Source organism: Dermochelys coriacea, chromosome 1, assembly GCF_009764565.3.
Source record: "Dermochelys coriacea isolate rDerCor1 chromosome 1, rDerCor1.pri.v4, whole genome shotgun sequence".
NCBI lineage: Eukaryota > Metazoa > Chordata > Testudines > Dermochelyidae > Dermochelys > Dermochelys coriacea.
In genome coordinates, this window is record NC_050068.2 from 309,428,038 (window position 1) to 309,444,297 (window position 16,260).

At 41.0% G+C, this 16,260-nt stretch overlaps 1 protein-coding gene across 2 annotated transcripts in view; it reads left to right on the forward strand.

Annotated features, from left to right (window-relative positions):
* The first annotated feature begins 3,053 nt into the window (after positions 1-3,053).
* The window catches only part of CPED1 (cadherin like and PC-esterase domain containing 1), a 221,472-nt gene continuing 208,265 nt past the window's right edge, over positions 3,054-16,260 (forward strand). For both annotated transcript variants that reach the window (XM_043495675.1, XM_038387589.2), the window contains exons 1-2: positions 3,054-3,211; positions 3,636-4,116. In XM_043495675.1, coding sequence (XP_043351610.1) covers positions 3,865-4,116 — 252 coding nt within the window. In that variant the 5' untranslated portion in view covers positions 3,054-3,211; positions 3,636-3,864. The remainder of the gene's footprint in view (positions 3,212-3,635; positions 4,117-16,260) is intronic.

The following is a 16,260-nucleotide window of genomic DNA, read 5'->3' on the forward strand; positions in this document are numbered from 1 at the left end:
CTGTCTTCTCATTTCTGATCTGATATGTCCTCTGATTTTATTTATATACTATATTGTAAAACTCTGGGCAACCGCTAGCAGCCCCATGTGGCACTGTGAGCGTGACCCACCTTAATTTCCCCTGGCTGGAGTAGCAATAGGTTCATTTTAACAGCCCAGGACAAGAAGAAGCCAATACATGCTAACAAACAGCACATTCCCTTTTAATAGGGTTTCAGGACAGAAGCAACTATAATATGCAGTTCATAAGGACCTCACCTCAGGACTGTGGTTCAGCTCCCAGACTTATAGTTAGGTTGTTGGAGACTAGTCTGAGAGGCAAAAACTACCCCCTGCATGGCTTCTACTCCCTTCTCTCTTGCTCAGCTAGTGTCTTTCTGTTTATATAGCCCAGCCCTAGGATGGGGCAGGGAGTCCTTGATTACAGCACAGGCTGTCACTTAAGGGGGTGGGGCAGGTAGTACACTTCTTCACATATATATAATACAATAAATCTTGTGATTTTTGGCCTCTCAAGGCCTGTTTCTGATCGTACTTACCCCTGTTATCGATACTCCCCTGTATGACTCCAGTGGAATACCTCTAATTTACTTTTATGTCAGGGTAGTATGTGAAGTGTAAAAAATCAAAGAAATAAACAAGACGAGAACCAGGCCCATGGCGTGGAGCTGAAATCTTGTGGGCAGCTGTAAAAATAATGAGAATCATGTTCATTCCATTCTGCTGCTGGTTGAGATTGCCCTGAGCAGCACAAGAAGCAGGTACTCAAGCTCTTCTCTGGGAAGGAAACTACGAAAAATAGAGAGAGACATATTGGAGATGCCAGCCCACTCCTTGCTGCAGCTGGACAGAGTAAATTACCAGAGAACGTCTCCACAGCACAATCCAGGAGGTGGAGTGGTCCAATCGGTTCTCTGCTCTTCCCTGTCCCCATCATTGTAAAACCATACCTGGGAAAGGGGAGAGGGAATAAGCAACCCCTGAAGTTGTCCCCCCACCAAGCCTGGAAGAGAGGACTGAAGAACACCTGGAGGAGCAGAGGTGCGCTGAGTTGCTGGGAGGGGTGGATATTTAATTAATGGGCTGGGGGAGAGGGAGATGGGAAGGGCAGAAATGATGTGGGGCTGAGGGTCAGGCAGATTTGGGGTTTGGAGAGTAGGGATGACAGAATTAATTCCTTAGAATTTTGGGGTGAAGCTGGAAGCTCTGCCTCAGCATTTTATACAGATCATTGTCATTTGATCACAGATGGGTCCTCCTATGAAAGAACCTGCAGCAGGGGCTGAAATCACCTTACTCCATACATTTGGGAGAGCTGGCAACACTATAACTACCACACACACATTGGGAATGGATGGGGGGAGTTCAAAAAAATCAAAAGACAGACCAAAAAAGGAAATGAAAAAAATCTCACGATTTCTAGGGCCTGACTCATGATTGTTGAACTTTTAGGGTTGGTAATATTGCTAACCAGTATTCTGTATATAGGAGCAACAGGAAAAAAAGGCACAGAGATGGGGATGGGAGAGAAAAATGAACAGTGCATCAAGGGTGGCATTTTGTTCCTGCTGCTGGGGTCTTATAACTACTGTGAAATCTAGTGGTCTTGCATTTCTGGAAATGCTGTAAGAAGACCAGCACCCAGGTTCTTAGTCTGCATCCACCATGCGCTGAGTGCAACTGGAGGAGGAAGGCACAGAAGAACTTTGAAATCCTGGGGCCAGGTCTAGGGCACTCAGGGTGTCTCCTATGCAAGGACAATCCCCAGCTAGATGGATTCACTGGCTTTCCAGCACTTTTGTTGGAGTGGAATAAGGCATCTGGAGGAGTGGCTGAGGATCTGAGGCTGTAGTGATATATTGCAGCAATGCACTGGAACTGACATTAGGAACTTTGAGTACCCCTACGTTTCCCTGGTGAACGGAAGGGTGTTCTTTGTATGGAGCGAATACTTTCTCTGGTGGAGAGTGTGGATGACCTTTAGAATCCTTTTCTTGTTCTTGAACCTGGGAATCAATTTAAGACAATTTGTATGATTATAATGCCAGAAATGAGACTAAAAATTCACGTACAGTCAACACACCATGCAGTAAATATTACAGGAATTGCTGTGACTAAGAAATAAACCAGAGACATCAGTTTTTAAATTTGCTTGTATGGCATTTTTTAATATGCAAAGTGATTGCTTTAACTCAGGCATTAGAAAAAATAGACTCCAAATCCAAATAAACACAACTACTTCAGACACAAGTATAAACATCACTTCCCACAGCTGCACAAAGTGCTAATCTCAGTAAGATACTAGAGAAGTGGTATTGCTGTTCTATATAACAGACTGACTCTCATTTTTCATATATATGAGAGAGTTTGGGTCCTGGGAATGTCCTTGTTTCTTTTTTTCATATACAGTTAAGAATACAGAACAAAGTGCATGGGATATATATACAAATATTTTTAGCAAAAGGAACCTTATCATATAAGCAGCTTAGGTTTGTGATGATAATGCTGAGTCGCTAAACTATTTGAGTCTGTTCAGCCCTTGTTTTATGTCAGCAGGGGAAAGTAGTAACCAGGCACTTTTGTAGTTGAGATACTGAATGCTTTACTTGGAATCTTTCTGGCTGTCTTCCTTTCTTTCCTTCTTTACTATTAAATAGGGGACATTTTCATGCAGTGATATTAAATACATTGTACACCACTGAGGTTCACCACATACTGCCATGGCAGTGCTGGAAGTGATAGACACAAGTAAGTCTGGCTCATGGAAATGTTAACGATGTGTTTGTAAAATTGGATTCAAATGGTGCATGTGATGGTTGGATTCTCCCTTACCTGCAGGGTTCTTTTCAATCTGAGTTGTTACAGTAACAGAAGACTTTTAAATAACTGTTGTGTGACTGTAATTTGGAAATACAATTTTATATGAGCAAGGACACTTCTTGTTTCTGATTCAGATCTCACATTGCTTTTCCAGTTCCCAATCTGTGCCTCTTCAGAGCTGAGTGAAGTTAGCCCCACCCCCTATGCAGTCCAGCCTTTCTTTATATGATATCTGTAGCCCAACTGAGTTCAGATGGTGTATGCAGGACTGTGTGTATGTCTGTCTGTCTGTCCGAGATGAGCTGGAGTCATAAGGCTGAGTTGTTCCAAGTGGTTTTAATCAGCAATCCATTCGGGGAGAATGGAAAACTTCTGACAGGATAACAACTGAGTAAGTAAACATAACTTTGAACTCAAATCGGAACAAAACAAACCCAAAGGAAAGTCTTCATAGTCTGTCAGATTCCAGATAAATGCTCACTGAGAGCAGTGCATGCTGACAGGAAAAGGGCAATTTAAAAAGGACTGGAATGAAGGAAACAGTAAAAACAAAGTGGGGATTGAAAATGTAATAGAAAAAAAAATCTAATGATTGCTGGCAAAACCTGGACAGTCTTCAGCCATGCAAGGCATATATTAAGTTTTATTTCTTGCTTCCTTGGATTCTGTTGCGTGCTTGTAGTTTCTTCTGCAGAGCTGGAGTAAAGATTTCTGCTCCTCAGCTGTTTGCACATAGGTCTGTTCTGCAAACTATGCATTGGAGAAAGGCTAAGTCTGGCTCATTAGTGTGACGATTTGTTTGTGTTTTTTCACAGGTTGGATTCTATTCCTGTAACCTTTATGAAGAGCTCTTTGGAGCGCTTTCTGCCTTTTGAACCTATGACTTCTTGTTTGGCACCATGGGGGAGTTCAGCATCAGGAATGGGAAGAACTTGAATTAGTTGTGGAAAAACACTCCTTTGTCTTTTTCGTGCCGATGGAAAGTGGCTGCTGCGAATGTTCCTGTGATGTGGAAAAGGGCAAAGTGAGAAAGGCGAAGTGGTCATGGTTTGTGGGCAGATTCTCTCTTGCCTCAGGCTGTGTCGCCCTCGCCCCTTCCTTCTGGTGCTGGTGGTGGGTGTCTGTCTTTTCTACCAGATCCTGCCACCTATACGGACCAAAAGACTCTTTTTGGCAGTTTATAATGGGAGTTCACCAAACAAACTAGCTGAGACACAGCAAGAGAGATACAAGGAGGTCTCTTCAAGGCACGCTCATTGCTTCCTCACTTCCAGTAATTCACAAACAGTGAATAAGGTAAGTCAACCCAATGGGTGTGCTGCAATTAGGTTTGCCAACCCTCCGGGATTGGTGGGGAGTCTCCCAGAATTGGCATCGATCTCCAGGGGACTATTGAAAGCAATCTGGGAGATTTTAATAGGATATTTTAAGAAAATGACATTGTCATGTTAGGAAAAAAAAAATCTCCCAGAATAGATTCAGTCAGAGTTGGCAACCCTAGCTGCAATAATGGCTTGGGATGAGTCCAGCAAGACCATTTATGTCCAACTAAAATTAACATTGAGTTTGAAATGTGTACAAATAAGCATGTGAGTGACCTAGTGACAATGAAATACTTGTAAACACAGACCATTAACTCGTTCCTCGGCACACTTTTATTATCAAATGAATCCCTAGTGCTTTGATTAAAGCATTGCATTATTTTTTTGACTCCATGGAAACTTCAGTCATCTTCTACTTGCTGTGCAGCACATATTTTGTTTTGTCTTTAGAAATGGGGTCAGGAACTTTACAGGACAGACACATAAATCAAATGTCAGTGGGACATCATAAAAATGACTGAGGCTATTCATTAGCATAGACTCTTTCCCTCAGACATTTATTAGCACTGAGAATGTAGCTGTACTGTTTTGAAGTTATCTGCTCGTGCTTTTTGAACTTCCTTGGGATTCCAGTGAAAAGCTAAAATAAACTGCATTTCTAAAACTTTCTTCTTGTTTTCAAATGACATGGCCATTATTTACTCTGAAGTCTTTTGAACAGAAAATTTCTCTTTGTCCTTATGTTACCTGATCACATGTTTATTTTGTATAGTGTGGCTGAGATACATATTAGAACATTAGATAAATGCAGACCCTGTTACTTTTTTGTTGGCTGTTGTTACCTATGGCTTGTCAAGCGGTCCAGGCTACGCTAGTTGTATATATTTTGGAATCTGTGATTAGCACTAGCACAATTGTATCAGGTTTTGTTGAATCCTGGAGGGTGTTGGTAATAGTTTCGGATGGATTTTGTTGTCAAATTACCATTATGGCAGCACTCAGTACAAATAGAAACTGTTAATGACTGTAAATATTATTCTAGGACATATCTGTTGGGCGGCATCTGCATAGAGCAGTTTAGTTCAGATCTTTAAAAATAAAATATCTTATCTAGAAGATCTTTCACTGGTTTTCTTAGTTATACTTCACTCTGAAAGGTCAAAAGAATTGACTTTATGACAGCCATTGTAAAGAACATCTGTTGTGACAATTAAAAACAGATCTGGTCCAATAGCTTGTTTGAACCTTTAACCCATATGTGCGGAAGAATCTTCAGATTTATTTTTCAATTGCGAATTCAGAATCCAAAATTCTCATGGCTTCCAGAGATCTAGTCCAGAATTTAACTACCATAATTTTGTATTTTAGTTGAATTTTAACTACTCTCCCTAGGTTTTCTTCAACTGTGTAACAAATACAATTAAACTTACAAACGGAATTAGTATATTTGGCAATGTAGTTGCATCATCTTCTATTTTGTGACTTTTCACGATTACTTATCCATTCTCTTTTGATTACTGTAGCTATAAACATGGATGAGCATTTTATACTAAACAGCTTAATATTTGTAGAGCTGGTGGAGCAACTGTGAAGCTTGGTTAACATGTTGGATTGATATTTCCTTTCCTGTTTTGATTTAACAAACATGCAGACTTAGCAACGGCTTCTGTGCTGTTTGGGTTGAGTGAGAAGTTTATGCTATTACAATATGCTGCATTTATTATCTTCCTGTATCCATAGATGTGAATACTGCATGCACATACGAACCTATCGTATTCATTTAAATGCATCTTTTAACTCTCATAAAAATGTTTTTCAAGCATGTGCTGTTTTAAAAATACGTTCTTATTATTCAGAAGACCACCCACAGCTTGTTGGCTACATGTCTAAGAAGTTCCCTCGTGAGCCTTATGAAATGAAATGTCTTGCATGTGTGGTGGATGTTCTCGGTCTTTCTCTAGAACATCTTTAGATTGCATGACTAATCTCACAGACTAGGAACAATGAAATCAGTCTTCCCCAAAAAATCTGCCATTGTGCTTCCGTGGTGTGCTCACAAACTGTGCACACATTTTTAGCCTAGAGCAAATTGTGATGGATGAACTTTTACATTGGTTTATTATGACAAGTACCCGGTGGTACCCATTGAGCTGTAGCTCATGAAAGCTTATGCTGAAATAAATTTGTTAGTCTCTAAGGTGCCACAAGTACTCCTTTTCTTTTTGCGAATGCAGACTAACATGGCTGCTACTCTGAAACATTGCAAATTTTTTACGCTTGAAATGTTACACTGGTTTATTATATAATAGTACGTGCACCCATGGTAGTTAAAGTTGCAAAACAGTTTCAATTAAATCCCCCCTATTTTTTTTTGCATATTCATGAATAAAGCTGAACAAATACTGCAAAATATTGTCCACATGCTAATTAATTAATTAACACATTAATTAATTGACTTCAGTTGTGTGCACTTACTGTGAATATTCTAGAAAATGAGCTTACTGACAAGAATCTTATGTTCACTAAAATGGCAATTTTCAGCATATATTGAAAGCAGGACCCTTAGTGAATATCATGCATAAAACTGAAATAAAATAAAAACCATGCCTGCAATGTTGTCCTTTAAATCACGGCAGGTGATTCTGATGCATCTGGGATGAGGAAACATCTTGTGTTCTGCTGCAGAATCTCCTCTGGTTTGTTTAGGGGTAGTATAGGTCAGACTTTTCTTCTGTCAGAAAAACAGTTAGTGTGGTGTCAAACCTGGAAGTGGCAGGCTGGGCCTCGGCTTGTTATTGCAGCAGAGGACTCCCCTCCCCAAGTGTTATAAAACAGCAGTGTCAACAATTCCACTTTGTTACTACACATGCAATGAAATGCTACCTTGATTTGTGGGTTCGCATAGCACAAATGACTTTAAGATGAAACCTGATGTCTTTTATGAACCAATCAGGGGAGCGCATTGGCAGGTTTCTGGAGATGTGCAGTTTTGCTACTTATATCTCAGAGACTGGAATCTCTCTAATTGTTTAAAGCTGTTGTTTCCAAAAATGTGGATCAATATAATGCTAGAAAGTTGATGTGTCCATTTAGTATGTAAGTATGTCTTTAAGCCCATGCAATATTCACTGATTTGGAGTCACTACGGCCTGTCAGTATAATGAAAAAAAAAATTTTAATGGCCAGAACACAGATTTGGGTAACAGTTTGGAAAGCTTGCCAGATTTCAAAGGCTGATCCTGCAGACCCATTTTCACAGGCACAATGGGCAAAACTTTGGTGCCTAAAATTAGGCACCTTGATCTGTAGCCAGGTTTTCGAAGGTGATGAGCACCCAGAGATATCATGCCACATATTTATGTGCTTACCTATAGATTTAGGAGACTTACTTTAGGGACTTATTTCCAAGCCTCTTGTCCAATCATACTTAAAAGTTTGCTATAATGTTTTTTTGCTTTCAAAACCACTTAGAACACAAACACCAAGATGTTCAAAAATGGGTGCCTAAAATTAGGTTCTTAAGACCATATTTAGGCAACTGCCTGATTTTCATGGCTGATCAACCAATAACTCCTAACTTTAGACTATTATTTTGGAATACCTAGTTAGTAATTGAATTCCACCTCACAACATGCTTCTGAAGAACTGTCTATGTAAGGTACGTATATGCCCCTCATTATTATAGTATCTGAGCACTTCACAATGTTTTGTGACTTTATTCTCACAAGACCCCTGTGAGCTAGGGAACTGAGGTGCAGAGAAACTAAGTGACTTTCTCAGTGTCATCTAGGAAGCCTGTAGCAGAGCAGGAAATTGAGCCCAGGTCTTCCAAGTCCTCAGCTTGTGGGGACCATCAACCACTGGACCATCCTACTTCTCATGTAATTACCCTCTTTTACTGGTGAAGTAATGAAGGCGAGAGTGGGAGGCAGTATGAGTGCTGGAATTAGAACTCTGAAGTTCCTGGCTCCCAGTCCTGTGCTCAGACCACTAGCACACCTCTTGTGAGAAGTAAATGTACAGCACAATGTGTGTGAAAATAGTTGTGCAGTTTTTATATAAGTAAACGGGATTAGGTTCTAGAGACTGAGGTGAAACTGACCTTAGTACAGAGAGCCTGCATAAGTTCCTATATTTCACTTAAACTCAGTATCAAGGGATTAAGTGGGATTCAGATGGCAAATAGAACCTTTTGTGGGGTGAATTTTGTCCTTTGCTGAATTTGTTCCTTAAGATTATGTTCAGAGTTTTGCTATAACATAATTAGACAGAGAGGCTTCTCTTTGCACCACAATAGTAGAAAACAATGTGGGAGAATGGAATTTATCCAGCATGGAATCCAGGGTTAATCACAGTGTCAGTGATGTGATTTAGCCAATTAAATTCATAGCCATGAGGTAGGGGATGAAACCAATTCACCCTAGAATAGCAGCAAAACCTCTTCCTGTAATGTAGAATACAAAAATACTGGGGCAGTAAAGCAAAGTTATTTTTACACAAACGAGGAGGCAGAGATGCTGTGGTGGGAGGGAGTCGGGGAAGAGTGGAGACACAGTTTTTCGATCTCTCCTCAGTTTCATTGGGTTTGTCACATAGGAGGAGGAGAAGCTGTGGGAGGGGGGATGACAGCAGCTGGACAGGGAGGAAGAAAGCAGGTCTGATCTTGTTCACTTCACTCATGTGAGTAGTTCTATTAAAATCCATGGAACAACTCTTGTGAATTAGCCAAGTGGGATTTGGTTTGTAGTCTGTCTGGGGTATAGCACTGGAATTTGGTTCCATGAACTGTATACAATCATGAAGCAAGGGAATTCTGAATGATAGCACTATGCTTCCATGTTGATGATCGACTACCAGCAACTCAAGCTTCACTTTTGTGGCTTATATCATCATCAGAAACCAACTATCAAGGTAAATCCCCATAATTTACTTGCCTGTTCTATATTTATTCAGCAAACAATGGGAAGCAGAATCACATTCCAACCATTTCGATCCAAAACCCACTTCTTCCTGAGTGGGAAATCTTGTAGCATGTAAGCCAAAACATTTTAAATGCCTTCCAGAAAGTGAAACAGGAAATTAACTTCCCCGTAACAATGCAGGAAGTGTTTGAACTTAAAAGTAAAATAAAACAGTAACAAGAACACCTTATTTGTATTTGTATGCACTATGGCGCAAGTCAACAAAATGTCTAGAAGACTCCTTTGGAATTAAGGAAGATTTTCACCATCCTTTGGGGCATTAGAAACTAATTCAAAGTTTTCTGTTATTTATTTATTATTATTTGTATTGCAGTAGTACTTAGGATTCCCAGGCACGGATCAGAACGCTGTTCTAGTAGGTGCTGTCTAAAAATCTAGAGGGATCCACTCTTATGCTGCTGGTTCTCTTCTAACTGAAAGCAGTGGAATTTAGCAGCAGTTCTCTGACCGCCTGCCTGTGTCATTGAAAATAGTGTCATTGTTCACATAGGGCTTGATTCCCTTTCACAGTGTGTTTCTTTTGAGCAGTTCCCGGTGTGTAAAGGACTCATAAAGCCTGTTTAACTGGGTGACATACAGCTGGCACAGAAGATCTTTACCACCCCTTTGCAGTATCCAACGCAAGCAGCATGTCAGGCAAAAGGGAATGTGGCCAGAGTGCTACTGTGCTCAAACTATTCCCAGTTGCTGGAACAGTCCCTGGAGGTTGTGAGCAGCTGGATGCCAGAGAGAGCAATCCTGAGGCTTCCTGTAATTTACATTGTGGGGTAAAGTGGCCAAAGGTAGTTTAAAAGGTGATGGGTCCTGTCCCAAGAGCAGCTCAGCCAGACCTGAGAATCGGGGCCATTGTCTTCAGAAGAAGAGTTTAATTTGTCAAGATGAAGTAATGATCAGTGAAATTCTGTAGTAACCATTCAAACTGTTTTTGCTTGCCTGCCAGACAGGGATAATGCCTCAGTATTTGTGGTGGTACACATTAAGCCAAAAATCTCAAAAACCTCCAAGGAACTGATTTCCTCTTTCAATTTTAAATATCTCAGCTAATTTCTTTTTGGCCAAAACAACAACAGTATTTATGTAGTGTCTGAGCTAATTGCTGACCAGATTTCATATTTTAAACTGGAACAGCTTTAGGGTTATGTAAGCTAAAGAAAGACCAGTACAATCTATTGTATTTTTACACTAGCATAACTTAAAAAAAGCCAAACCAATTTAAAGAAAAAAATAACAAAGGATTTTCTCCTAGGCAGACAATTTCCCCAGCCATTCTATAATATGCATAAAGTAGATGCTCATTTTACAATAGAAAATATTTAAATCATTTGGAGCTTTAGTATTATGTGAATCTAGTTGTTTTTGTAGTTCATTAAAAGCCTAAGCAACATACATTTTGATTTGGTTTTTAACCGAGCATACTTTTTGAGAGTTGACTGAATAGGACACAAATATTTTCTTTCATTTCCCTTCCCTTCCCCCCAGTTCATTATGTACATTTAAAACATAATTACAAACTCTTCTTTTACATGCATTTATTCACTTGCTAGTCCATCATGGTTTCTTTAGACCTCACTTTGCAAATCATCTAAAACTGCACATCAAAGCTAAAATAGGTGTCAGTGACTCTGTAGAATGTAATGGCTTTGTAAGCTGTAACACCAAGTATATTGCGTCAAAGCTGACTTCAACCCCACCCTAAATCACATGGGCAGACCTATGATCCCGTGCAGACCCTCATTAATTTCAATGAGTCCATGCTGTCCGTGTTTCAGAGTAGCAGCCGTGTTAGTCTGTATCCGCAAAAAGAAAAGGAATACTTGTGGCACCTTAGAGACTAACAAACTTATTTGAGCATAAGTTTTGTGAGCTACAGCTCACTTCATCGGATGCATTCAGTGGAAAATACAGTGAGGAGATTTATATACATAGAGAACATGAAACAATGGGTGTTACCATACACACTGTAAGGAGAGTGATCACTTAAGGTGAGCTATTACCAGCATGAGAGCGGGGGCGGGGGGAACCTTTGTAATGATAATCAAGATGGGCCATTTCCAGCAGTTGACAAGAACATCTGAGGAACAGTGGGGGGGGGGAGGGAATAAACATGGGGAAATAGTTTTACTTTGTGTAATGACCCATCCACTCCCAGTATTTATTCAAGCCTAAGTTAATTGTATCCAGTTTGCAAATTAATTCCAATTCAGCAGTCTCTCCTTGGAGTCTGTTTTTGAAGTATTTTGTTGAACAATTGCAACTTTTAGGTCTGTAATCGAATGACCAAAGAGATTGAAGTGTTCTCTGACTGGTTTTTGAATGTTATAATTCTTGACGTCTGATTTGTGTCCATTTATTCTTTTACATAGAGACTGTCCAGTTTGGCCAATGTACATAGCAGAGGGGCATTGCTGGCACATATCACATTGGTAGGTGTGCAGGTGAACGAGCCTCTGATAGTATGGCTGATGTGATTAGACCCTATGATGGTGTCCCCTGAATAGATATGTGGACACAGTTGGCAACGGGCTTTGTTGCAAAGATAGGTTCCTGGGTTAGTGATTCTGTTGTGTGGTGTGTCGTTGCTGATGAGTATTTGCTTCAGGTTGGGGGGCTGTCTGTTAGCAAGGACTGGCCTGTCTCCCAAGATTTGTCAGAGTGATGGGTCGTCCTTCAGGATAGGTTGTAGATCTTTGATGATGCGTTGGAGAGGTTTAGTTGGGGGCTGAAGGTGATAGCTAGTGGCATTCTGTTATTTTCTTTGTTGGGTCTGTCCTGTAGTAGGTAACTTCTGGGTAATCTTCTGGCTCTGTCAGTCTGTTTCTTCACTTCAGCAGGTGGGTACTGTAGTTGTAAGAATGCTTGATAGAGATCTTGTAAGTGTTTGTCTCTGTCTGAGGGGTTGGAGCAAATGCGGTTGTATCGAAGAACTTGGTTGTAGACAATGGATTGTTTGATGTGGTCTGGATGAAAGCTGGAGGCATGTAGGTAGGTATAGCGGTCAGTAGGTTTCCGGTATAGGGTGGTGTTTATGTGACCATCGCTTATTAGCACCGTAGTATCCAGGAAGTGGATCTCTTGTGTGGACTGGTCCAGGCTGAGCTTGATGGTGGGATGGAAATTGTTGAAATCATGGTGGAATTCCTCAAGGGCTTCTTTTCCATGGGTCCAGATGATGAAGATGTCATCAATGTAGCGCAAGTAGAGTAGGGGTATTAGGGGACGAGAGCTGAGGAAACGTTGTTCTAAGTCAGCCATAAAAATGTTGGCATACTGTGGGGCCATGTGGGTACACATAGCAGTGCCACTGATTTGAAGGTATACATTGTCCCCAAATGTGAAATAGTTATGGGTGAGGACAAAGTCACAAAGTTGAGCCACCAGGTTAGCCGTGACATTATCGGGGATACTGTTCCTGACGGCTTGTAGTCCATCTTTGTGTGGAATGTTGGTGTAGAGGGCTTCTACATCCATAGTGGCTAGGATGGTGTTTTCAGGAAGATCACCGATGGATTGTAGTTTCCTCAGGAAGTCAGTGGTTTCTTGAAGATAGCTGGGAGTGCTGGTAGCATAGGGCCTGAGGAGGGAGTCTACATAGCCAGACAATCCTGCTGTCAGGGTGCCAATGCCTGAGATGGGGCGTCCAGGATTTCCAAGTTTATGGATCTTGGGTAGCAGATAGAATACCTCTGGTTGGGTTTCCAGGGGTGTGTCTGTGCAGATTTGTTTTTGTGCTTTTTCAGGGAGTTTCTTGAGCAAATGGTGTAGTTTCTTTTGGTAACCCTCAGTGGGATCAGAGGGTAATGGCTTGTAGAAACTGGTGTTGGAGAGCTGCCTAGCAGTCTCTTGTTCATATTCCGACCTATTCATGATGATGACAGCACCTCCTATGTCAGCCTTTTTGATTATGATGTCAGAGTTATTTCTGAAGCTGTGGATGGTATTGTGTTCTGCACGGCTGAGGTTATGGGGCAAGTGATGTTGCCTTTCCACAATTTCAGCCCATGCACGTCGGTGGAAGCACTCTATGTAGAAGTCCAGTCTGTTGTTTCGACCTTCAGGAGGAGTCCACCCAGAATCCTTCTTTTTGTAGTCTTGGTAGGAAGGTCTTTGTGGGTTAGTATGTTGTTCAGAGGTATGTTGGAAATATTCCTTGAGTTGGAGACGTCAAAAATAGGATTCTAGGTCACCACAGAACTGTATCATATTCGTGGGGGTGGAGGGGCAGAAGGAGAGGCCCCAAGATAGGACAGATTCTTCTGCTGGACTAAGAGTATAGTTGGATAGATTAACAATATTGCTTGGTGGATTAAGGGAACCACTGTTGTGGCACCTTGCGGCATGTAGTAGTTTAGATAGTTTAATGTCCTTTTTCTTTTGTAGAGAAGCAAAGTGTGTGTTGTAAATGGCTTGTCTAGTTTTTGTAAAGTACAGCCACGAGGAATTTTGTGAGGAAGGTTGTTTTTTATGAGAGTATCCAGTATTGAGAGCTCATTCTTAATCTTTCCCTGTTTGCTGTAGAGGATGTTGATCAGGTGGTTCCGCAGTTTCTTTGAGAGCGTGTGGCACAAGCTGTCAGCATAGTTGGTGTGGTATGTAGATTGTAATGGATTTTTTTACCTTCAGTCCTTTTGGTATGATGTCCATCTGTTTGCATTTGGAAAGGAAGATGATGTCTGTCTGTATCTGTATGAATTTTTCATGAAGTTGATAGATTTCCACTCCATATGGCTAAATTCAGTGCCTTGCATAATGACAGGTTTCAGAGTAGCAGCCATGTTAGTCTGTATCCGCAAAAAGAAAAGGAGTACTTGTGGCACCTTAGAGACTAACAAATTTATTTGAGCATAAGCTTTCGTGAGCTACAGCTCACTTCACCGGATGCATCCATATTCCCTTTGTAGAACTGGGGCCAGAGATGCTGTTCATTAGTTCCTTTTACATGGGTGCCCTGCACATGTAGTAAATCCACTTGCTAACAAAGAACCTGAAATTTCTAATCTGGGAAGAAAAACCTTTATTAAACTAGCTTTAAAACAGAAACGTGTCTTCATTTCAAAATTATTTTTGAATATTCCAAAGGCAGTTAATTCACCTTCTGGACTAATCCCACCACACAGTCAAGCTATTGGAGTACCAAAAAGAGTCAAAGCAGTAAAATGATACAGTATTTGAGCAGACTATTTTAATCTGTTGAGTTCTGCTCCTTTTATGCCAAGTCTCAGCCCAGAATGAATTTTTATGGCTGAGAAAAAGGGTTTATAAAAGCAAAACTGGCAAACTCTAACTCTAGAAATATGAATGTTGTTGCTATAATATTGGAAATTCTGACAGACTCCTACTGGTACCTAGATCAACATGGATAGTGACGTAATGTATTTTATATAGAGTACCGGAAACAAATATGGGATCACTTGCTGCATAAGGGAAACGTTATTTAATTTGGCCAATTTGTTGTTAATACAATGCAACTATAGGTTTTTTTAAAACTCCACCCTCACTTGTTAAGAAAACAGAGAGGAAATTGTACATGTGTATAGGAATGCAGAGTGCTCCGAAAATACAAGGGGGAGGAAATAAATTTGGGAGAACTGCACATGGATCTTGAAAAAAGGGGAGAAATAGCCTTGAGCTTTCTCTTATATTATTTAATAGCATCAGCTTAAATGTAAGGTCATGCTGCTACATTCAGAATCCCCAAAATCTAACCCCCACAGATCCCATCATCCTAAATTGAATTTTTGTAAAAGTCAGTTTATAGAAATGCCATTTATTTAATACTTAAACTACAGGAGTTATGGAGGACTGCATTTCAGAGTGCACCACTAGCTAGATTCACTTGGTTCTTATTGCTTCAGTTTTGGCTGTATGTGTGTGGTGGGAAATGTTAGCAACCAACAACCTGAAGGACTTATTTTTTTGAAAGTTTCTCTGATGTGTGTAGCCCGAAAAAGATCTCCAAGGCGACTGGACATGTCTGTAGTAGTAGATTCTGTTTGTGTGCAAAATCTATATCAGAACCCATTGGATCACTGATTTCCAGAGGCAGCAATGAATATGGAAGGTTTCTGTCTAGGTACTTTGGAAAGGCAGTGCTGGATGTTTTTGCCAGAAGTGCTTTTTTATGTAAAGGTTGTTGTTTGAACTGTTTTTTGATGAGTATCAGTGTCCCTAATGAGCAATAGGAACAGTGTCTGGCCATCTTCCAGTTACAGCACTTTTAAAAACATTTGCCTAAGAACTGAAGCCTGTCTCATTGCTCTGTTGTAACTGCGGTCTCTCTCTCTCTCTCTCTCTGACTGCATTGTGTTTAATTGGTGTATTGGCATATTTGTAAGGTTAGCGTGTTATAAATATTCCAGCTAATCCATAGCCTAGGGAAGATTCCATGTGCATTATAACTGAAGTCCAAGAGGGAGGGAGGGAGAAGTTTGGCAATACCAGGAACCATCTTGCCCCTTCCAATGGGAGCATATCATCATAAGGTTTAGGATGGCATCAGAGTTTGCATGGGCTGAAGCCTCCAAGCCCGGGGACCAGAGAATTCACTGGAAAGGAACTCCTAGATCTATAGAGGCAGAAGATAGCCTGTCTGTGTCTACCACAGTGGCCCTCTGCCCCTGGAAGCACTGCTCCTTCAGGAGCCATGTGGCAGACTAACCATATATCTGCTTCACAGGAGACATAGAGCGGACTCTGCAGAAGTATAATCCTTCAGTGGGATTTTCAAACAGAGCTCTCCTGGCTGAACAGGGAATGGTGCCACACAGATTCTAGTACTCTGCCCCATTCTGACTGAGCAGTGTTTGATACAGGCCTGTTCATTTTTGTTGCCCTCCGCTTAACTCTCTCCAATTTGTCCACATCCCTTCTCTAGTGGGGGAACCAAAACTGGAGGCAGTACTCCAGGTGTAGCCTCACCAGTGCTGAATAGAGGGGAATAATCACTTCCCTTGATCTGCTGGCAACGCTCCTACTAATACAGCCCAATATGCCGTTGGCCTTCTTGGCAACGAGGGCACACTGCTGACTCATATCCAGCTTCTCATCCACTGTAATCCCCAGGTCCTTTTCTGCAGAACTGCTGCTTAGCCAGTCGGTCCCCAGCCTGTAGTGGTGCATGTGGTTCTTCCTTCCTAAGT